The sequence below is a fragment of the Rhinatrema bivittatum genome, chromosome 17, assembly GCF_901001135.1.
Source record: "Rhinatrema bivittatum chromosome 17, aRhiBiv1.1, whole genome shotgun sequence".
NCBI lineage: Eukaryota > Metazoa > Chordata > Amphibia > Gymnophiona > Rhinatrematidae > Rhinatrema > Rhinatrema bivittatum.
In genome coordinates this window covers 20,604,254-20,627,221 of record NC_042631.1, presented here as the reverse complement: position 1 = coordinate 20,627,221, position 22,968 = coordinate 20,604,254, and the positions used below count along the sequence as shown (strand labels likewise).

Sequence of the window (22,968 nt, the reverse complement as noted above, 5' to 3'; positions counted from 1 at the left end):
TAACATCATTCCTAAGAGATACACTACACCAATTTACAAAAATTAATTAGGTACTGAATTTAAAACTTAATTTGTGTCAGGGATCTAACAGTTGATAGCCCAGTTTCTGGGATTATCAAAACTTAGGGTACATACCAGTGCTCCATGGCATTATATATTCTTCATTGATTAAAATGCGCTGTTTGTACAAATAACACGTTTTTAACTATCTAATTGCCAGTTTTCTCTTAAGTGTGCCACACATGTAACATTGTGAAAATCCTTTAATGTAAATGTTTGGTATTCTCATACATGCTTTTGTGTCATTTAAGCAGCATAACATTAATGTTTATGCTTTGAAGTTATGCGAATGGTTTCACATTTCTGTGTATACGTTCTACGCTGTTTCTGTACAGTGCTGATAGAATTTGTAACAGAAAAGTGCGCATTCATTTTATGTAATTTGTTAATAAAGAAACAACACTTTTAGAGAATATTCAACATGAGTTTTCCTTTTCCCACCTCATTTGGGATTTTTTATTCATATATATATATATATATATGTATGCAAAAAAGCAGTGATGGGAAATACCATGGGTACCTTAGCACGTGCACAATGTGAGTATACAAAATACCTGTAGGAGAGTCAGACAAGCTGCATCTTGACCTCCTTCCCCGCCGTGTTAGGAATTGCTCACTAACTTTACGAGCTTCTTCTAGTAACTCAAGGTTTCTCTTTTTATCTTCATCTGAAATTCTGACCTCTGGCAAGCGGTCATGTAGCAGATCAATAACATGGCCTAAATTATCTGGAAAGTAAAGCACATGAATTAGAACTAGCTGGTGCATCCTTCAAGCGCTTTACATGCTTGGGTGAATGTTGCATATTTTAAAAATCATATATACACTTTAGTCTGAAATTCACAGCACATACACCTTCAAAACAAGCAGAAAGAAAATGTTTGAGACAAGTAACAAATCAGTTTTCACCCTGGCTAATATACTGCCATTTAGGGGACCCTATGTTCAAAAGAAAAGCTTGCCCATTTGCCTAAGCTGCCCCATTTCCAGTGCTAAACTGCTTTCATAGTACTGGTGGGAAGGTGAGCCCTTGTGCCGCTGCTCAGTTGGCACAGCCTGAGCCATGCAAGCACAGGCTAGGCCCAAGCAGTTGTCAGCAGAGCACTGAGGCAGCGAGATCTGAAGGGCCAGCAGATGTCAGGGCAGACAGCATATAGGCAAGACTCAAGTAACAGGCACAGGTCAGGGCAGGCGGCATTCAGGCAAAATCCAGGTAACAGGCAGAGGTCAAGGCAAGCAGCGGTCGGGTGAAATCCAGGAGTGAACAGAAGTTAGAACCGGCGGCGTACAGGCAAATAGATAAGCATTGAAGGCAAGGCACAAGACGACCTGTTGCTGAGGTGCTGGCTGGGTGCAGAAAGCTTTCTTATATGTCCAGGCAGTGATGACATCATCAGCCAGCGACGCAGGAAGTCCTGGATCCAAGGCCTATATAAAGGCTCAGGAATTGCAGTGTTGCTCCCCTGGAAGCAGTGCAGTGCCCGGGAGCTAATTCAGAGGAGCCTGTGGTCCAAGGGCGCCGCTGAAGTGCTGGAGAGGTAGGGAGCAAAACAACTGCAAGCTATTCTACAAGGCATGTGTTTTGCAGTTTCAGTCAGGCCATTTTCTTCAGTGCTATTTCATTTTTTGATGTATGTAAATGTTTAAATTGTCCTTTCCTGTTATGCTTTAATGTTAGCAACCATTTTGAAGCAGATCTTTCATGCACTTTTTCGGCATAGCAAAGAGAACATCCTGTCTAAAGGGTATCTTACCAACAGAAGTAAGAGAGTTCTCGGAAGAAAAAGAATTCCTAATATGTCGGATAAGGTGCCTCGTTCCTGGACCATGAGCTCTGGCAAAAGAACAGAGGAGGTTCAGTAAATTAATATGTGCAGTATTCTCTCGGTAATATGGAAAAATTAGCACTCTATCTTTATTCCTTCCAGGTCCATTAATCACTGCAGAGAACTGTATCTCTAAAATAAAATCATTCTGGTTGCTAAGCATCTGGAGGCCATACTAGGAAAACAAATTATCAAGAAAGTCAACTGAACATCTGTGGCTGTACTGTTTCAAAGCTGTAATGAGGGTCTAACCTGCTTGCAGATCAGACTGCATATTTACGGATGCTTCTGCATATTTACTAGCTAGATGCAAGGATTTCATGTTTGTTAAGAAAAGCTGAAAAGTAGTCTGAAATAAGACAGGTAAGGGCCATTGGGAACAGAATCCCTACCTTTTTCCTGCTGCGTGTTAGTGTTTTCCCCATTAGTTTAAAGCAGGAGCATCGTTTGGGTCCTATTGTGTCATGGCGCCCCCTAGCCACCCTATGTTATTCAGGCAAGGTTAGGGAAACTCATTGTGTCTGCTAACAGGGTAAGAGTCATTTTCAAAGCCACTTATGACCATTAATTAGTTGGTCTGAAAATTGCACTCCATCAGTGCAGATTAAAGTGTGTGCGTTCTTCCACAACGTGCGAACTTCTGGCCACACTTGGAACGAGGTGTTCCCAGGGATAAGTTTAGCATGTGGGGGGAGAAAACGTGCAGACATGGAGGATAACTTTCAAACAAGTGCATGTGGCAGAACGTACATGCATATATGGCCTCACATTGATCTACACTAGTATTTTATAACCTACGCATATTACATACACACATTTTATATAATACTTGCATCTTTATCCCTCAACCTATGCACATATGTAGACTTGTGTGCAAATCCACGCAGTGCACTGAAACTGAGTATTTCAATGCATTGAACGCACACTTTTCCTACCTATTTTAAAATAATACATGCATTTATTTTACAAACAAAAGTAAAAGGGCTTACTTACGTATATCGGGATTTACATGCGTAAGTTGGCCAATTTTAAAATGCGCGTGTCATGGAAATTACCGGTTTTACAAATTAGTCCACCAGATCCCCCCCAGTCCTTCTCCAGGTCACTGAGAGCTCTTCAGCCTGAACTCCTTCCAGTTCATCTAACCCTCCCCCACTGGTCAATAGTACGCAGTAAACACATTTTAATATCACTTACGTCAGATAATTAGCAGGTGTAAAAATACACAAGTTGGCAAATGTATGTGCATAAGTGTCTTTTAAAATAGCTTATGCATGTAAGTGTTGACTCTGCCCTGGAATAACCCTAGACCGCCCCTGTTTCAGGCATGTATATGTGCACACAAAAATGAATGTACATGCATATTTTCTACTTTAATAAAGTACAGAATAGGCGAGCAGAGGCTTCTTACGCATGTAGTATGCTCACTTTTATACCCACAAATTTTTGAAAATTCGCCTGATAGATTGCACTTTCATCTATGTGCATTAATTTCTATTCATAAAGTACCTGCAGAAAATGCAGGGGGCAAAGGGTAGTTTGTAGGTGCAAAGCCAAGGTGTGCACATACTTTCACTTTGAAAAATGTTGCAAAGCTCAAGTGTAAATGCTTTGAAAATTGCTCTTGATAAAGGCTCTTCTGTGAGGCCTGCTTTTAACAACCACAATCACTTTCCAGATTTGTTAGCGACGATTTGTATAATTTCCTTCTGCTTCAGAAATATGAGGAAAGGATACATTTTGGGAATAGACTGGAGTGATAGGAACAGAGCTAAAGAGGATCAAACGTAGGACAGCCAAGTAATGGCCATTTTCAAAGCCTAGATAAACTGACTGACTGAAATTTGCCCCCCCCTCATAACAGCTAAAATGTTTGGGTGCAGTTCCATAGCTTGCATGCTTTCAGCTGGATTTCTAGGGGTGTATTTTGGGCAGAGGTGGATGGTCACACACGTGGGTTTGCATTTTCAAATCTCTGCATCTTATTTTCCATAGAAGTAGGTGCAAAGTGTAGTCTGCAAGTACGTCAGACCCGTGGCAGTTTTGAAAGGGAGTATATGCATGTACTTTCCCCTTAAAAATTAGGTACGTCTGCACCTAGGCGGGCACTCTGAAAATTGCCCCCTAGATTTCTAGTGATATTACGTAATAGAAATCCCACATATTACCATCCCGTCTGCTGTCTCCATGGCTACTTGCTTCTTAACTAAAGATTGTGTTGAACTGGAAATTACTCTTTTCAGACCTGTGCAGTTGTAATTTTGGAGGGTTGTGCGCAGAATTAAAATATTAGTCCTTGTAAGTGCTTTATGTTATACTTATATTAATAATAATATGGGAACATAAAATGTGAACTACTAGCATAGGGAACAAAGAATTTGATTATCTACGTGATACTTTTAAATTGAGGTTATTGGTGATAGAGTCACTAAGCTATGTCAGAGCAGAGCAAAGGAACGTCTGATCGCCTGTTGGGTGGGACTGCTGGTTTTATAAACCTGCTTCAGAGACAATGCAGGGACTAAGAGAGAAGGAAGAAGAAGCCTGACTGGGTATTCCCAGGAAGAGAAGATGATAAGGCCTATTTAAAGGCAGACTGTGCTACTGCCACTTCGGCTGGGACAGAATTTCTAGAATTGTGTTATGTTTTAATAAAAATCTGTTTGTGTTAGAGTGGCACAGCCTATTTTAGGAATGGCAAGCAAAGAAAGCATTGTGTATTTTTTTTTTTTTTGGTGGAAATGTCATTTTGGTTTTCCAGTGTGGCTTTGTACAAGACCTAAGAATGTTCTAGCAAAGACACAAGACCCAACTTGGCACATACCTATAAAGGTAGAAGAGACCAGCATCGGAGTTTATTATTTTATAATCTTGTTCAAAGGTTTAAAAGATATCTTAAGCAATTGGTACTGTAATATTATTGTGAACACTACTTCTGCAGTAAATACTATTAGGTACAAATCAGGAGAATATTATTTCTATACGTTTCGGATCTAAGTTTTTACCACCGAACCTGTAAATTCTAACATCATAAATAGGCTTATTACTGTACAGCTCACGGTATATATACAGGAACTGTATGTATGTATCCTACCTGTTAACTAGATTTTTATCAGATTCTGCCTCTGGACTAACTGCAGTCTCTGGAAGGACAATGCAAGGAGTATTGTTTGCTCTCACTTCAGAAGTTGAATCCTGAAATGTTTGTGACAAATATAAATGTTATTTCAACAACACAAACACCCAGGAATCTGATACTGTTTAGCAGGCATTATCTTTATTTTGCAAATGATGTTGCACTATAGAGAGGGAAAACACCCATCCTTTCTCACACACAGCTATTTCGATTTGATTACAGTAAATTATCCCCTCCACCAATTACTAGAGCTCAGATTATTATTGAAATATTGTACATAGCCACCTGCTAGCTTTTTCAAATACAGAGCCTGCGTTCAGTGAGCATCAACATGAATTTTATCTCCTTTTATTTCACCTCACTTCTAGCTGCCCTTGCAGAGTAGCTTATATACCCAGGAGCAATAATATTCCTGTTCAGCTCTTACAACTGGGCCAGCCTGCTGCCTCAGTTGTAGTGCTGTGCACTGCCGCACAGAAAGCGTGGGTTCAGTCCCCCAGACCAGGACTCGGCGGGGGATGCTGTAGAGGCTGCATGTACAGCCGGTGACAGGAAGGCAGGCCCAATAATGACGGTTAGTGGCTGAATTTAGGTCCCAAGATTGTCGGGTTCCAGAGAGGGCTCTGGAGCGTGATTGGGCTAAATGAACTGAGAAGGGCTATCAAACAGGGAAAGATCCTCCAAGTGAAAATTGCCAAAATGTATGCTATTGAATTGTCAATGGGTATTTGCCTCTCTCAAGGGCACTTAACACGTGCAGATGGGCTTCTAAATCTTTTACTGGCTCTTCCTGATCTTAACCATGCTCTTCACTATAATGAATACATTCCCTGAAACCTCTTACTTGTTTTGTCTATTTGAATTAGACTGCAGGATCCACAGAGAAGCAGCTTTCTTAGGTGTATCTTTTTAGCGAGGCATATGTCTGGTAGGGCTAGAGAAATAAATAATGGGTGGCAGCCTTGCTCCGAGAGACACTAGGAATTGTTTGTTGTTGGTACCTAACTTCCAGAAAGCATTTTCTGTTCCATGGCCTTCCTCACCACCCTGGGGAACACACAAGATAGCACAAAATAGCTACGGCGTTTTGCATAGGCACAAAAATCCTGATAGTTTTCCAACTAACCAATTCTGAATTGAGACACTGGAGAAAATGGGCAAAATGAAGTCTTTTAAGGTAATGTCCCTGATGATAAAATGTCAGATCAGGGGATAAAGGTTAAAGCTACAAACTTGTGGTTGTTTTCTTTTTTTTAGTTACGACCGTAAATAGGATTGCTCTGCGCTGCGGTGGAATTCCCTGCCATGCGGTTTGGTTGGGACAAGCTGGTACCAGTTTCAGCTCCCTCGCTTGGGCTCGTTTGCAAATCGGGATCATTATGCAAATGGACTTGGGCAGGCTCAGGCACGCTCCGCTGCTTAACAATCCTGCATTTTGTTCTCCTCCTTAGGTACCATTTAAAAAGAAATAGCTGCCCTGACCCTAGAGCTGTAGGCTTGCAAGCCCTGTGTGGAAAGGCTTAACTGGAAAGCCAAATTCTAATTTTTACACGGAGAATATTCAGTATTCTTAGAGATCCTTCAAACTCCCATTTTGACGTGGCGCATCTGACAGATCTGCAGCTTGTCTCTAGTATGCTCATCAACAGTTTCATATGGTTGAGCAAATATAACCCGCCTGACCTATGTTTCCAACTGACTGTCCTCTAAACTGATGTCCAGCGGTGGTGTTTATCGGAAGCCAGGAAACGAGCCATCAGCAGAACATGCAGTTTGGATGGAATGCATGACAAATCACTGCAAGGTTCACCGCTGACACCACTTTCCTACAGTCCGAAAGAAAAACCAGCGGATGTTTTTCACCCAGAGAATGGAAGGCCGTGTCCTAGGCCCCACAGATAATGAGACAGCACAACCGAGCGGGTGCCAGGTTATAAATCCTCTTCATTCTCAGTCTCGATCACCTTTGCCTTCTGCATTGCCAGCTGCTGTGCAAAATGAAGGTCTTGTGCTCTGCTTTCCCAGTATAAATTTCAGGAGAGAAGAAAATAAACATAATCCTATTACCTTAAAGGGAAAATAAGGCTCAAAAAAACTATTCAAAGCAAAAATAGCTTTTGCAACCCGTATCCTATCCCATCCCACTGGTGCAATGAGCAGGTTACTGTCACTGTCACATATGCCTTATTTCTTTTTACCTATGCATTCAAAAGAAACTGATTTTTTCCAGACAAAAGTTCTATCATATGCTGTCTGGCTCAGGGATTTCATATGCTGAGTTAATCTATGTATCAGTAACATATTGGGGCGGAGGCACTAAAGCTTAGCATGCAAATTATGGCCTGGGACAAAAAAAAATACGTATACTTTATGGCCTCCCCGGGCTTTGCACCAGTTTCAAAGTCAAAATGCATGTACACGTTTGCACTGAAACTTGTTGTGGGTACAGAGTGTCTATGGTTGCTTGCAGCTGCTTTTAGGGCAGGTAGGCTTTTACTGGAGAAGTATGTGCGAAGATTTGAAAATACCATCTACAAGTGCACATTTCCTTCCCCATTGTCAACAATCCCCTGGACACGCCTCCACTTGATATGGCTACGGGCTTACATGCTGTGGGCCAACACACAGACTGTTAGCTGCATTAAGGGAGGGTGATTTTTGGACAGCCAACTAACACACCTAAAGTGCCTTTTACCCATACAAATTAACTTCAAGTGCAATCAGAATAGCGTGCTCTGCACATGGAGGGCAATTTTCATAGCCATTTAAATGGGCAAACAGTGCTTTACCCCCGGAGATAGCCTTTTACAAAATTGTCCTTTATGCAAGTAAGTTTGTCCACAGTGAGTGGAGGAGTTCCTGGGGAGTAGATACTGCATTTCCGGGCATACTTTTTTCTAAAAAACTATGCACAAATTAGCAAGCGGAATTATGTGTGGGTAGATTTTGTGGGATAACTTTCAAAGGGGAAATATGCACATACTTTCCTTTTGGAAACTGGTGTAAAGTCCACAGGAGATTGCTTTTAAATTTATGCCAGATGTTACAAAATGATCCCCTAACAGGGCAATTTCAAAAAGCCATTTACCAGGTCAATTGGCCATCTGAAAATTGTACACCCTATGTGTAGGTAAAAGGGATCATCAATGCTCCTACTTTTACCTATGGAAAATTTAGGTGGACTCGGAGGCAGTGTTAGGTCAGGGAGGCAATAACCTGTGCAGTTTTGCATTCTCAAAACTATGCACATTATTTTGAAGGACAAAAATGCAGGTGCAAATCTTTGTGGGTAGGCACTTTTCAAAGGGAAAGCATGCACCTACTTTTTCTTTGAAACTCAATGCAAAGTCTGCGAGGAAAAGTGCCTGAGGACTATGCAACTTTGTGGGCTGTTTAGAAAATGATGCCCCCTAAGGCCCTAGTGTGTGCATGCTAAGCTAGCTACAGAAGATGTTGGCGCATCCGTACATGGAAATGAGGGAGCATCAGATGTAAGTTAGGCTTTAGCGCATGTGCACTAAACAGCGTGCTATGCTCTCCTCCAACTGCTGTTTAGCACGCGCTTGCTAAGGCTGAAAATGTGACACCTGTCTGGAACCAGGAGTTTACCTTTATAGCTTGCACACTATTGAAGGGGTTCAGCTGCCTGGATGAATCGTGGGTTTCAAGATGGAGGAGAGGTGGCTGCCGGAGCAGGAAGAGTGGAATAGTCCGGGGAGAGATGGAGGAGAGGGAGAAAGTGAGTGGAGGTGACAATGAGGGGAGAGACAGACAATGGAGTCAGCCAGAGAGGCTCTGGGGCAGAAGGCAGACAGGAACAGCAGTGACAGAATTTTGATATTTGGGGTGGCGATGGGGAGAAGTTAAGTCCAAGGCTATGAAGGTCTGGGGCTATTCTTTTCCAAATGAGCTTGTTTGCTGCCAGGGATTTTGTTTTTTTTTGTGGAGTTTCTCTAGAAGGCCGCATTGCAGTTTTCCAGACTTAGCTCCAAAATGAGGAATGAAGTTCAGCATCTGTTGGCAAGGTTGTGTGCCTGCCTCCAGCTGCTGGTAACGTTTCCTCTCCCAGCATCTCTACATCCTCTACCTCCTGGGCAGATGTGGGAGGCCCATGCCTTTGAGAAGCCTTGATGTCCCTTCCTTTCCCTGCTGTGCTGTCCTGCAATCCTCCACCCAGTGCCCACTGGGCCTGATCTGGGCTATGTGACCTCTGCCATATATCCCTCTGGTCTGACTGCTCTGACTTTGCCTCTGTCCTACCCCTGCCTACTTTTTCTCCCTCCTTTCTATAGTTTCCACTCTCCACATGGCACTAATACTCTTCCACCTTTCCTCTCTGCTAGACCTACGTGCACTGCTGCCTCCTGTGCTCCTGTCACACTCACCCACATCCAGGGGCGGATTGGCCTATCGAGGCTTCGGGCGTGGCCCCGGTGGGCCAGTCACCCCAATCAAGTGATAGGTGTTGGTCGCCGCAGCCACATGCCTATAGAGTCGCGGCGACCGACAGCAGCCCTGTGACATTTCTCGGTGAGCGGGAGCCTCCTCCGAGGCTCTCTGCTTAGTGCTTCCTTTGTATTTTCCCCGCAGCAGCACTCGCGGTTCCATGGGCCTACTCGCTGCACTTGTCCCCCCCCCCCCCCCCCCCCGAACATCATTCGTGCCCGCCCCGCTTCCGTTTTTGCCGGCGGGAGGCAGCCAGCACACATCCTGCTGCTGTCTCACCACCAGCCGAATGCCTGTCTCCAGCTTCCACAGCTTTCCTCTGCGGCAGGCTCCTTACATCCACATGTCACCGCAAAAAAAAAAAAAATTACTTCAGGGCTTAACCGACCTTGGGCCATCCCACACCAAATGGCCTCCCCTCTCCCTCAAAAGCCCACTCAAACTCTCCTCTCGTGGGCCCTGCCTGGATTTTCCCTGACTAGTGATGTAAGTAAAAATGTTTGTTTCACTTATTCACAGACAGAGGGAGAGAAAAGCGAACATGAGTGAGCCTGACTGAATGTATGAGGCAGTGAGGGTATGCATGTCAGCATGTGTGAGTGTTAGCATGCAAGGGCCTCAGCATGTGTGTGAGTGCAAGTGTCAGTGAGCATGTGTGCAAGGGAGAGAGCATGTGTGAGTGTGCATAAGTCTAAGCATGTGTGTGAGCGCGATTGGATGGATGAGTCATTGAGAGTTTGTGTGCCAGTAAACATTTGTGTGACAGTGCGAGTGTGTCAGCAGGTGTGTGAGTGTGATTGAGCATGTCAGTGCGAGTGAGTCAGTGAGCATGTATGTAAGGGAGAGTGATTGAGTCAGCATGTGTGTGAGAGCATGCATAAGAGCGAGAGTGAGATCATGTGTGAGTCAGTAAGCATGTGTGTCAGAGCAAGCAAGCATATCAGTGAGAAGGAGATTGTGTGTGTGCATGAGTGTGTGTGATAATGAACATGAGTGCTAGAAACAACTAATTCATGATCATCTCACGGTGACAGGAATCAAAAGTTCTCGGGTAAGGAGATTTTCTCTGTCCTTATTAGTTTTAATTATTGGATATTATTTGATATGTCTGCTCTTTTGAAATATTTTATTGGGGTTTGGAAAATTTTAAAAAATGTGTATATGAGTTAAATTACTTGATCTTCTATTCATCAGCAGTTTTGAAATATATAATTTTAGTATGATTTTCGTATTGTGATTGATGTTTTATAGTTCTTGATTTTATTGTTTGATGTTTTATGAGTAATGATGGTATTTTCTGTTTTTCCATTGCTGCACTGCATAGAGCCTGACTTAATTGTGATTTCCAGTTCAGTTTTTGTCTGCACATTTCTGTTTATATTTTATGGTCCCTTTATTCTGTATTTGGTAAGGATCTGTCTGCGTTCTGCATGTGTGGCCAAAGTGAAGAATTCTACTACTGTGTCATTTCCGTGTGGGGATCTATAAGAACATAAGAAATTGCCATGCTGGGTCAGACCAAGGGTCCCATCAAGCCCAGCATCCTGTGTATAGCAGCCTGGCTTTGTTCTGTTTTCCTAATAGGAGGTGTATTGATGTTTTAGGGCCTGGTGTCATATTTGAAGTGTTGCCTTTTCATAGATTGGGGTTGCAACAGTTTGAGTGCTGGCAGTTTGTGCTGTTTTCATATGGGAGGTTTACTCATGGCTTTCTGAGGGCTACACCCAAGCCCAACTGGCGTTACAATAGGCCTAATACCATATGGGTTCTAACTATCTTTTTTTTTTTTTGCAGGGTGTTCTGGATGGCACCAAAGCAATGTACATAAATATAATACACACATTGTTTTAAGTGATGTTTTTACCTTAGAAGACTATACTTTGAATTTCATGTAAATTATTAGAAATGCATAAATTGTAATTGTGTTTGTGGAGGGGAAGACTGAGGGGGAGAGAGGAATGAAAGGCTGCAAGACTCGCCTTTGCTTCCTAATACTCTTGCACCATCTGGAGCTGTGCTGCTGTACATCACTGATTCTCCCCAGTTTCAGCCAGGGCTTCATTTTCTTTTTTTTTTTAGTACAGGGAACAGCATGGACCACTTCTGGTGTTCCCCCACCCCGGAGAAGGTATGCAGAGTAGCAGCCTGGGAACCATAAAAGCAGCAGTGTAGTGCACGGTGAATGGGAATATGCTGGTGGGGGGGGGGGGGGGGGGGGGGGGAGACAGCAGCGGAGAGGTCTAGGTTAGCTACAGGCACAGAAAGAAAGGGGGTGAGCCAGGAGGAAGTGCATGTGCGGTGCTGGTGGGGTGACTGGGCTGAGCTCCGAGAGGGGAAGCTGGCTGTGGAACCTGGGGGTCTCCTGCAAAAATGGGGGGGTGCTGAGAAGGATTGCAAATGAGAAAAGGAGGGGCTGCTGCAGGCTGGGGAAGGGCTGGCAGCAAGCAAGAACATTAGACAGTGATGCGGGGGGGGGGGGGGGGGATTCACTGTGTGAGCACACGAGGAGCAGTACCACAACAGCAGAATGCATATATGTCTGAGAGAGAGAGACGGTGTATTGACACAAAGATGCACACTCTCTTTCTTGCTTTCAGTGTGTGGGTGTGTCTTTGTGTCTGAGAGCAAGAGAGCCCGTGTATCTTTGTGAGAGACACCCATACACTGACAGTATGTGGAAGGCCGTGTGTATGTGCCAATAAAGTTTCTTCAATCTGAAAATATGTCTGAGTAACTGAGTGTGCGTGGGCCTGATACTGGCTGGCAGTGTGGTTCATTACTTGGGAACTGGTTCAAAAGCTGATTGGTTGACAAGAGGCTTTAACACTACCAGGATATCTATCTATATATCCGAGATGTAACCAAACTTGTGGGGGGACCCAACCAACTGCTCACGGGTATCCTCTGCTTCTTGTTTAAGAAAAATGTAAAATTTTATTTTGGAGATTTTTTTGGCTCAGTTCTGTCAGGCTCCAAGTCACATGATGTCTTTCTAAAGGGTCAGCTGTTGAAGTATGTGCTGGAAGGAAAGTATACGAGAGTTTCAGATACCCCGTGGGCCGGTTTTGAAAAAACAAACCAACCCTGGGCTGTTATTTTCCCGCAATCCATCCCTGCCCACATCCTCACTTTATTCTCTCACTCCACTCTTTCAGGATCTTTAGTGACCCAAAAGACAGATGGACAGAAGCCTGCATTACTCACTTACCCTCACCCACAGACCTGGAACAATGGAGAAACCAAAGAAAGGTCACAAAAGGAAGTACAAGACACAACGTAGGCCATGCAGATGTTTGGGATTTTCTCTCTCTCCTAGAACTCTCTGCTCTCCTTTACCTGCCTCTCCTGGGGTCCAGTTCTCCCCTCAGTACTGATGACCAGCCCCATGTGCCTGGCTACCTTTCATACAAGTTTGCTTAAGAGAATTAAGCATTTTTAGTTGACCATATACTGTATGTGCGATTTTTGTAGTGGCCACATGTTGTTTAGTGCTCAGGCGGACATCTTGTGTAGACCCTAGAGTAGACTCTACACTTTTTTACTTTAATGTGAATGCGCTATCGACTCTCTCTTTTACTGGCTGTGCTACTAAACTAAAACATCATTAAGTGCCATTCATCCTGGATGCTAACCCACCTGAGATGCTACCCACCTGATGCTATTTATATATATATCAGGTGGATGCTACCCACCTGAGAGCTATTTAGATCATCTATAGAACTCACTTAATCTATGGCAGTCGAAGATCATAACCTAGTCTTATAATTAGCAACTGTTTATTTAACCTACATTAGGCACTGTATCTTTTACTTATACCTATATTAGGCAATGTATCTTTACTGGTTAACCCCATATTTACTTATCCAAGTTATATCGACCTGTTCTTTGTAAGACATTTACTTGTCAATGTTATTGTTCTGTTAAAATGTAAACCGAATTGATCAGTAATTCTGTTATTGGAAAGTCGGTATATAAAAATGCTAAATAAATAAATAAATGCTAACATTTTTACCTCATGCAAGGTAAAATATTTTGCATGTATAGATGAATAGATTAATTAATAAATAGATCCCATTCAATTTTAAACTGATTAGTGGATGTAGCATTTATCATAAACACAGACTGAAGCCTCAGAGAAAAAATATAACACATATACAGTATTAATATGCTATGAAAAATACAAATATCTTTTCCAAGACAAAGAAAGATGGGTTTTATAGCTGAAGGTACCTTTCTTTAATTTCTAAATAGAAACTGTGTCTGCACTGGAAAGATCTTGAGTTCAAAGATTATGATCAACTCTACCCAATCATTAGACATGCAAATAATAACAACTACATACACTTCACTTTTTTGTTAAATTATTTCAAATATGTCAGTATAGTGGAGAAAAGGATTGCTTACTATGAGTGGAGAAGAAATGGTGTCCTGTGCCTGTGCTGGTTGGTTCTCATCTTCGGGCTGGGTTGGCATGATGGGTGGTATGAGGCACGCTGGACTGCAGTGTGTCCTGAAGAAAGCATGCACTTCAGAGGTTGCCCGTTCCAAGCTAACCTCAAGCAGTGAGCACAGAGAGACCTTGTGATCCAAGCACAGGAGTAGATGCCAAAAATACAAGTCAAATCCACTTAAAATCTATGTTGCAACAAAAGGGATCACTCTATAAGAGCAAACAGTATTAAAATGGAAAATGATGAACCCTTTGTCTGATGTTTTTCTTAACTGTACCTTTTCAAGGTCAATTATGATATCATAATTACATTTATAGAACACTTAATTATTTTTTCTTGTTGGACCTTACTTTGCATAAACTACTTTTATAGTTTGTACTGATATTTAAAGTGAATTTATATTGTCCATCTAAAAATATTACTCTGTCTAATGTAATAAAGCCATGGGTTACCTACATCAAAGAGTTATTAGGCTAGCATTTACTTCTGAGAAAGGATTTTGTTGAGAGGGCCAACAGAGAGGTTACAGTCTTTGCATTATATGGATCACAGGCAAGTTGTTATTTCCTATTGCCTCAGGTGCCCCCTTAGACTGCAAAGTATTCCAGGCAGGGATTCATTGCACTGTAACTTGTTGTCTGGGCAAGAAGTAAAGCATCATGCTAGAACTGTTTGGGGATATTAAAATACCCTGTAATTGCCATTGCTAGTGTAGGATAACCTGCTAGAACTAAGGGTTACCCTAAGAACTTTACTACACTTCAGAATGGACCATCAGCTGAACTTAGCTGTCCCTCTGCTTTCTTATTATTTTCCATAAAGAAATTTCATTTCATGTATTAAACTTGTTACTCTCCAATATACAAAAGAACTCCTAGCAAGGTACAACCAATAATAATACACTAAGCAATAACAAATTAAAAACAATAAAAAAATAATCTTCAACCAACCTATATTACCAACTTACTCAACTGAGATTTTATTTGCAAAAACCCCCCAAATTGGCCAATAGGATCTAGTAGTGGTAAAAGTTTGAGCCAGGTGCAAAGTTAAATGAATGTGAACAGCAGCAGAAGGTACAGTTGACTACCAGTCCTAATAGCATCACAATTCTGAAAAATAATTTTTGATTAAAATAATTTTTTGCCTGTTGGAAAAATGATCCTTCCAGAACAGTGCCCTTGGCTTCTGAATGAAAAGCTACCAAAAAAAGAAATGCAACACTCCAAGGCATTAACCAAAGGATGATTCTAGTTTAATGCAGGGGTGGGCAGACTACGGCCTGCAGGCCAAATCCGGCTCAATGACAGATTTTCTCTGGCCCTTCTCCTCCTCAGTTTGCCCCATTAGATCCGGCCTGCTGGCACCTTCAATGTCCTCAGCAGTGGCCTGACATTGCAGACCTTTGTTGATGACTTCGACCTGGATGTCGGCGGCTGGAGGTGACGTCCCCCCTCAGAGGGAGCAGCGGGGCAGGAAGAGGAGGAGCACTGCCTAGCCATAGAGAGGCCCATGCAGCCACCAATGGACCCCATCCCACCGGCGGTGGCCCATCTCTTCGGTGGGTGCAGAAGCTGCACAACTGCATCGCCAGGCGAACTGAGACTGTCTTGTGGTCTGTGCAGGCCTCGCGGTATTAAAAGCTCCTGAGGGCAGCGCTTTCTCTGTGCTGATCTCATAATACACGAGGAAGTGCTACCTGTGAATTTTCAATACCGCGTGGCCTGCAGAGAGGAGGAGCACCAGAGAGGGCTTGGATGATGGATTGGCTCTTCCCTGGCATGCAGTGGCGATGAGAGCGCAGCAGAGGAGCAAGAGAGGCTCTAAGGCCACTGCATGTCTGTGTGTGTGTAAGAATGAATGGGTGCCTGCCTGGGGGGGGGGGCTGTGAGTGTAAGAATGAATGGGTGCCTGCCTGGGGGGGGGGGGGGCTGTGAGTGTAAGAATGAATGGGTGCCTGCCTGGGGGGGGGGGGGGGGGGCTGTGAGTGTAAGAATGAATGGGTGCCTGCCTGCAGGTCTGTGTGTGAGTATTAATGAGAGCATGCCTGGGAGTGTGTGTGTGTGTGTGTGTGTGTGTGTGTGTGTAAGGGAGTCAGTGAGAGTGAGTGCATGTTTGTGTGTATGTGGGTGGGTGAGAGAGCAGTGAATGTGGGTGAGTGAAAGCACATTCAGTCTGATGCACTATCTGTGTGGGAATAACAGGTGCTCATGATTGAGCGCCCGCTTTCCTAACGCGCACCCATCCACCTCTCCCCTGCACGCGGTGCAGTAGGCAAGTGAGCCGCTGCGTTAAAAAGGAGGCGCTAGGGGAAATTGTGCGTCCCTTGCACCTCCTCAGCATCAGGCGCCCTGGAGAAGTGACTGTGCGCAGGTTCGGAAAGCGGACACTCAATTTTATGAGCGTCCGTTTTTCTAAACCGTGCACAACCACAGGTTAGGAAAATGGAGACTCGTAAATTGAGTGTCCGTTTTCGTAGCCTGACCACCATCAAGATATTTTTTTAATTTTTTTCACATTGCTGTTTTCTGTGGTTCCTCCGATATAATATCGCCATGATATTAATTTAGAGGAACCACAGAAAAGCAGTATTTTCTACTTTTCTGTTCAACTTTTGGGGCTCCTCAAAACTTAACGCCAGCTCCGGAGCTGGCATTAATTCTTGAGGATTAAAAATGTGCGTGTCAGGCACACATTTATTTTATACATAAGAGGGTAGTAGCTAATAGCCTCATCAACATGGCATTTACATGTGATGAGTGCTATTAGCTATGTCCTGGTTTGTTCGCATGTTTTGGATGCCCTGATCCCCTTATTGTATCAAAACGTGCATCTAACCACGGATTAACCTGTGCGCTAGCCTGAGCTCATGGTATTGCATTGGCCTGATTGTGTGTATGGGTGGGAGAACATTATGGGGTAGATTTTCAAACGAGCGCGAACAGCCTACTTTTGTTTGCGCTCCAGGCGCAAACAAAAGTACGCTGGATTTTAGTAGATACGCGCATAGTCGCGCGTATCGGCTAAAATCCTGGATCGGCGCGCGCAAGGCTATCGATTTCGTATAGCCTGCGCGCGCCGAGCCGCGCAGCCTACCCCCGTTCCCTCCTAGGCCGCTCCGAAATCGGAGCGGCCTAGAAGGGAACTTTCCTTTGCCCTCCCCTCACCTTCCCCTCCCTTCCCCTACCTAACCCACCCGCCCGGCCCTGTCTAAACCCCGATCCTACCTTTGTCGGGGGATTTACGCCTCCCAGAGGGAGCCGTAAATCCCCGCGCGCGAGCGGGACCCCTGCGCGCCGGGCCGCGACCTGGGGGCGGGTACGGAGGGCGAGGCCACGCCCCCGGACCGCCCCGGGGCGTAGCCACGCCCCCGTACCCGCCCCCAAAACGCTGCCGGCACGCCCCCGAAACGCCGCGCAATCCGGCCCCGCCCCCCGACACGCCTCCCGACACGCCCACTCCGAAAACCCCGGGACTTACGCGAGTCCCGGGGTTGTGCGCGCGCCGGTGAGCCTATGTAAAATAGGCTCACCGGCGCGCAGGGCCCTGCTCGCGTAAATCCGCCCGGTTTTGGGCGGATTTAGGCGAGCAGGGCTCTGAAAATCTACCCCTATGTGTATGGGCAAGGGAGAGCATGTGTGTATGTGTGTGGGTGAGAGAAAGAGAGCACATGTGTGGGCAACAACCCCTACCCTTCCTCTGCCTTCTAATCCATGACAATCTCGGGCATCTGGAAATCAAAAGTTCCCAGGTATGGAGAGTGAGGAATTTTTTAAAAATCCTTGATAGTTTTAATTATTGTATATTATTTGATGTCTGTGTTGAAATATTTTATGGGTGTTTGGAACATTTTTATATGAGTTTTTAACTATTTGATGTTATTCTGTTTGTTACTGCTGTTGAATTATTCTGTTTATTGGTGTGGTTGCTGCTTTGCTCCTCTGACTTGCCAGTGTAACTGCCCTTCACTCACAGAGTCCTAAGTGGGCGCTGCTCCCCCAGCTCACAAAGTTTTAAGAGGGAATCCGGTCCTCGGCTCTGATAAGTGCCAGTAATGTAGCCCTCTTTAAAAAAAAAAAGTTTGCCCACCCCAGTTTAATGTAACCTGCATATCAAATATTTTATTTGGATCCATGCATCTTGTTGTTAAAGCTTTACCTGCTTTGTATCAGTCTTCTTTAAGACCATGACTTAGCTAATATTTTATCTTCATCTCATAAAGTGGAGGATGCCAATCATCATCATTTTATTCTCCATTCCTTTCCTAATAATTCCTAATATTCTATTTGCTTTTACGTAAGAACAATAGATATGCCATACTGGGTCAGAACAAGGGTCCATCAAGCCCAGCATCCTGTTTTCAACAGTGGCCAATCCAAGTCACAAGTATCTGGCAAATACCCAAACATCAAATAGATCTCAACCTACTATTGCTTATTGATTAACAGCAGTTTATGGAATTTTCCTCTAGAAACTTATCCAAACCTTTTTTAAACCCAGTTATACTAACTGCCATTACCAAATCCTCTGGCAATGAATTCCAGAGCTTAACTATGCGCTGAATGAAAAAGAATTTTCTCCGATTTGTTTTAAATGAGCTACATGGAAACTTCATGGAGTGCCTCCTAGTCCTTTATTATCTGAGAGAGTAAATAACTGATTTACATTAACCTGTTCAAGTCCTTTCATGATTTTGTAGACTTCTATCATATCCCCCCTTCTCCAAACTGAACAGCCCTAACCTCTTTAGCCTTTCCTCATAGGGAAGACATTCCATACCTCATATCATTTTGGTCGCCCTTCTCTGCACTTTCTCCAGTGTAACTTATCTTTTTTTAGATGTGCCACCCAGAATTGCACACAGTATTCAAGGTGCAGTCTCACCATGGAGCGATACAGAGGCATTATGACATTTTCTGTTTTATTTGCCATTCCCTTCCTAATAATTCCTAACATTCTGTTTGCTTTTTTGATTGCCACAGCACACTGAGCCGACAATTTCAATGTATTATCCACTATGACGCTTAGATCTCTTTCCTGGCTGGTAACTCCTAAAATAGAACTTAACATTGTGTAACTAGAGCAAGGGTTATTTTTTGCTATATACATCACCTTGCACTTGTCCACATCAAATTTCATCTGCCATTTGGAAGCCCAATCTTTCAGTCTCACAAGGTCCTCCTGCAATTTATCACAATCCGCTTGAGATTTAACTCTGCATAATTTTGTGTCATCCACAAATTTGATAACCTCACTTGTCGTACCTCTTTCCAGATCATTTATAAATATATTAAAAAGCACCTGTCCCAGTACAGATCCCTGAGGCACTCCACTATTTACCTTTTTCCACTTTGAAAATTGACCATTTAATCCTACTCTGTTTCCTGTCTTTTAACCAATTTGTAATCCACAAAAACATGTACCTCTTGAAACCTTAATGGCTTACTGAAAATATCATAAAATGTTAATTGTGCTGCAATCGGTTCACGTACTAAGGTGTCAAATGTTAACCCTCCATCAGGTAATTTCTAAGAGCACAGTAAGTTGACAATAAAAAAACATTTGTTGATCCCCACACTCTCCCCCAAATGACCCTTCCCCATTCAAGCACCAGCTGCTATTTTCAGTATTCCCACGCTAAATGATACACAGTATAAATAGTCTGTTTTGCTTTGTTCTGGCTTATTGTAAACTTGCTGCTTAAAATAGCAAGGTAGCACAACTGATCCCCTTAGGGCTCAGATTTGCCGTCACATGTGGATCAGGGGATACAGGGAACTTTCTTCTGCCACTGAGAAGTCTAACAGTTGGTCTGCAGGAAATGATGATATGGGGACTGCAGTCCATAAAAGGTAAAAGTATTTGAAAAAAGTTTGGCTGCACAGCAGTTCCCTTTGCAACTTTTATTACCCTAATGCCGAAAACTGAAGAGGATAAGCAATGGAACACACCCTTTCTGCTTGAGTGGCCACTGAACACCCCAGCACAAGGGGTGCAATTACACCATTTGGACTCCTAGCCCAAGAGGCTACTCTTCTATCCCTTCTTAATCACAACAAAAATATAAGAAAATGAAAACAGAAACCAAAAGCGGACAAGATTAGCAAGCATCAAAATACATCCCGGCTTTCTTTTTTTCTAACCTTAGAGGGTCATTTTCAAACAGATTTAGACACAGGTGAATTTTCAAAGGAGTTATGCATGTAAATATAACATACTGTCGTGGCAATTTTCAAAAGTCATTTACCTGTGTTAAGTACACTTAATGTGGATAAAACCTATATTGTAGCAATTTTCAAAAGCCTGCTTACATGGGTAAAGTGCATTTATGCATGTAAAACCCAGTTTAAATTGTAAATGCTTTTGAAAATTAGGTCCTTAAAAACTGAGTGAAGTTCTTTTGAGAATGGCTCTGATCTGGCATCCTGGTTGAGCCTTCAGAATTCATTTGTGATTTAAGTTTATTTTCCAGTTCTTTTTAAAGGTGATCAGAACCAAGCTTAGACCTGGATTTATCAAAATGCACTAAATATCGCATGTGATAGGAAAAGGGGCGTGTTTTATGGTAATGAGAGAGAGAGACTAGCTATAAGGCCCTCATACTAGATAGGTATTTATACCTCTATATGAGGCCCACCTAGCTACTTGAGGTGAGGTTTAGGTATTAGTGTAGGGGTTAGGAGCCACTTTGACACGCAGAGTGCGACATACGAACAGAACAGTGCTCTCTTGTGAAGATTTGATGACCTTTGGAGTGAGGAAACTCACCCAAAGATGAGATTTGTGCAATGTTCTCTCAACCTAGCAAATTGCGAAGCCAGCCCACTTGGCCAGAAATCCCGCCCCAAACTCCTCCCCTTTTCCTAATTTGCATTGCACCATGCGTTATGGTGCTTTTGCGTGCGTTAAAGGCATGTGAAAACGCCATATAGCACTTTGATAAATGACCCCCTTAGCTAGGGAGCTGTACAGCATGCTTTTCAAATTGATTAAACTGATTGACCAGTTCACACAAGCCTTACAACTATGGGAAGCACTCCATATACAGCTGACACTGCAACCACGTATTTAGCTTTGAATTAGTTTCGCAGCCAAAATATGGCCAAATTTAAATGTACGTGAGAAACAAAGCAAGCCCCAGATCAACAACAAAATGCACTGTGTACCCTGTATCAAAGCTGCACAGACAAAAATATTGTTGCATCTAGTCAAACATTGCTTTTACTTGTTTGAGCCAATATTTTCCATAACCTTTGACAGTATTAAAATAGTGATATGCATTCACTATAAATAGATGAGCTAGCATCAAAATTAATCTCTCTTGTTTTAAATGTCATTTTTTCAAGTCTTGCCAAACTAAGCTCTAAGGAACAATCTTCTAATCTTCAACTTACTTGGAGATTCCAGGAATCTTAGCAATCAAGTTTGTTTCTGTCAAATTGGTTAAACTGGTAGCAGGAAAACCTACAATACACTTTGAATCCCTCAATATCCCTTTACACTTACTGAGACTGCAGGAGAATGTCTTAAATTATTATAGTCAGGTTCATATGTTCTATCAGTTCCTTCCTGTCTCCCTATCCCTCTAAATAGCCAAAAACCTGACAATTCCCACAGTACAGCTACTTAACTAGGAGCATGTGATGAACAAAAGGTAAAAAAAAAAAAATAGAAAGCCTGGCATAAGACATAAAGAAGGTAATTTTCAAAGGAGTTACACATACTATCACAGCAATTTTCAAAAACCCACTTATGTGCTTAAAGTGCACTTACATGTGTAAAACCTATTGAGAATTCAATGGCATATATATTAGCAATTTTCAAAAGCCCACATACATGCGCAAAGTGAATTACACATGTAAAATCCAGTTTTAAGTGTGTAAATCCTTTTGAAAATTACCCCCTTAATTTTTATCTGTTTGCAATAACTAGTGACTTTATGGCTTAGCATAGTCTATCTACAAAATTCTCATATCATTTATTGTCTTATGATCCAAAATGCTATAGATTTGGTTCAAAGGGAGGATAACATTCAAATAACCATTCAGGGCCCATATATGGCCACACATAGATCTATGCTAGCATTTTATAAATCTGTGCATATTATATACGTGTGAATTACAAAATACATGTATAATCAACCCTCAAATATACATGTGCATTTGTGATAACACAAAACATGCAATGCATTGAAACCATGCATATCAATGCAATGAATGCACATATGTTTCCAGCCTATTTAAAAAATATATGCATGTATATTTTATGCACGAAAGTAAAGTACAACTTACTTGCATACGTCCCAATACACATGCAGAAGCTGGCCAATTTTAACACATGTGCATGAAAAGAACCAGTTTACCAATTAGTCCACCAGTTTGCCCAGTCCTCCTCCAGTCATCGAGGCCTTTCTGGTTCTTCAGCCTGATCTCCCCCCAGCTCATCCAGACCTCCCGCCCAGTCGGTACCACACAATAATCACGTTCAATATCACTTACACCAGATAATTAGCAGATGTAAAAATATGTAAGTTGGCAAATGTTTGCATATGGCAATAGCGACTTCCATGGGTTAAGTGTTGACTCTGCCCTGGAACGCCCCAGACCCCTCCTTTTTCACGCACGTGTGTGTGCGCACAAAAGTGAAACTGCGTGCAGATTTTTTTTATTTTTATAAACTCTGGAATATGCGAGTAAAGGCCGCTTATTCGCGTATGGTTTTGAAAATTCACTCATTCATAGGATAGCTCCTACTAATAAGCCTAACATGAACAGAAAGAATATTAGCACTTACAGTGTGTTCTGAGCATGTTTTCCATGCACCCCAGAACAGTCCTAAGTGGGCGAGGCACTGAATGCTTTGGATGCCTTTTTGGCAGGAGGGGCTATGCCTAAAAGTGCAGCATGTGCCTTCTGCTTATGGAAATCCCCAAAGTGAAAGGGGGTGGGGGTGACATTCCCCAGCCTCTCATGCAAGCATTAACCCCCTGGCATCCAGTAAGCCTTGCCGCTGGCGTCCCTCCCCCACCCCAGTGCAGTGTAAGGCCAGC

At 43.0% G+C, this 22,968-nt stretch overlaps 1 protein-coding gene across 6 annotated transcripts in view; it reads right to left on the bottom strand.

Moving 5' to 3' along the window:
* Nucleotides 1–22,968, bottom strand: part of MRVI1 (murine retrovirus integration site 1 homolog) — a 140,109-nt gene that overhangs the window by 54,368 nt on the left and 62,773 nt on the right. For all 6 annotated transcript variants that reach the window (XM_029582749.1, XM_029582748.1, XM_029582751.1 and 3 more), the window contains 4 exons: nt 13,873–14,046; nt 4,981–5,081; nt 1,815–1,894; nt 615–788 (listed from right to left, as the gene is read on the bottom strand). In XM_029582749.1, the coding sequence (XP_029438609.1) occupies nt 615–788; nt 1,815–1,894; nt 4,981–5,081; nt 13,873–13,941 (424 nt within the window). In that variant the 5' untranslated portion in view covers nt 13,942–14,046. The remainder of the gene's footprint in view (nt 1–614; nt 789–1,814; nt 1,895–4,980; nt 5,082–13,872; nt 14,047–22,968) is intronic.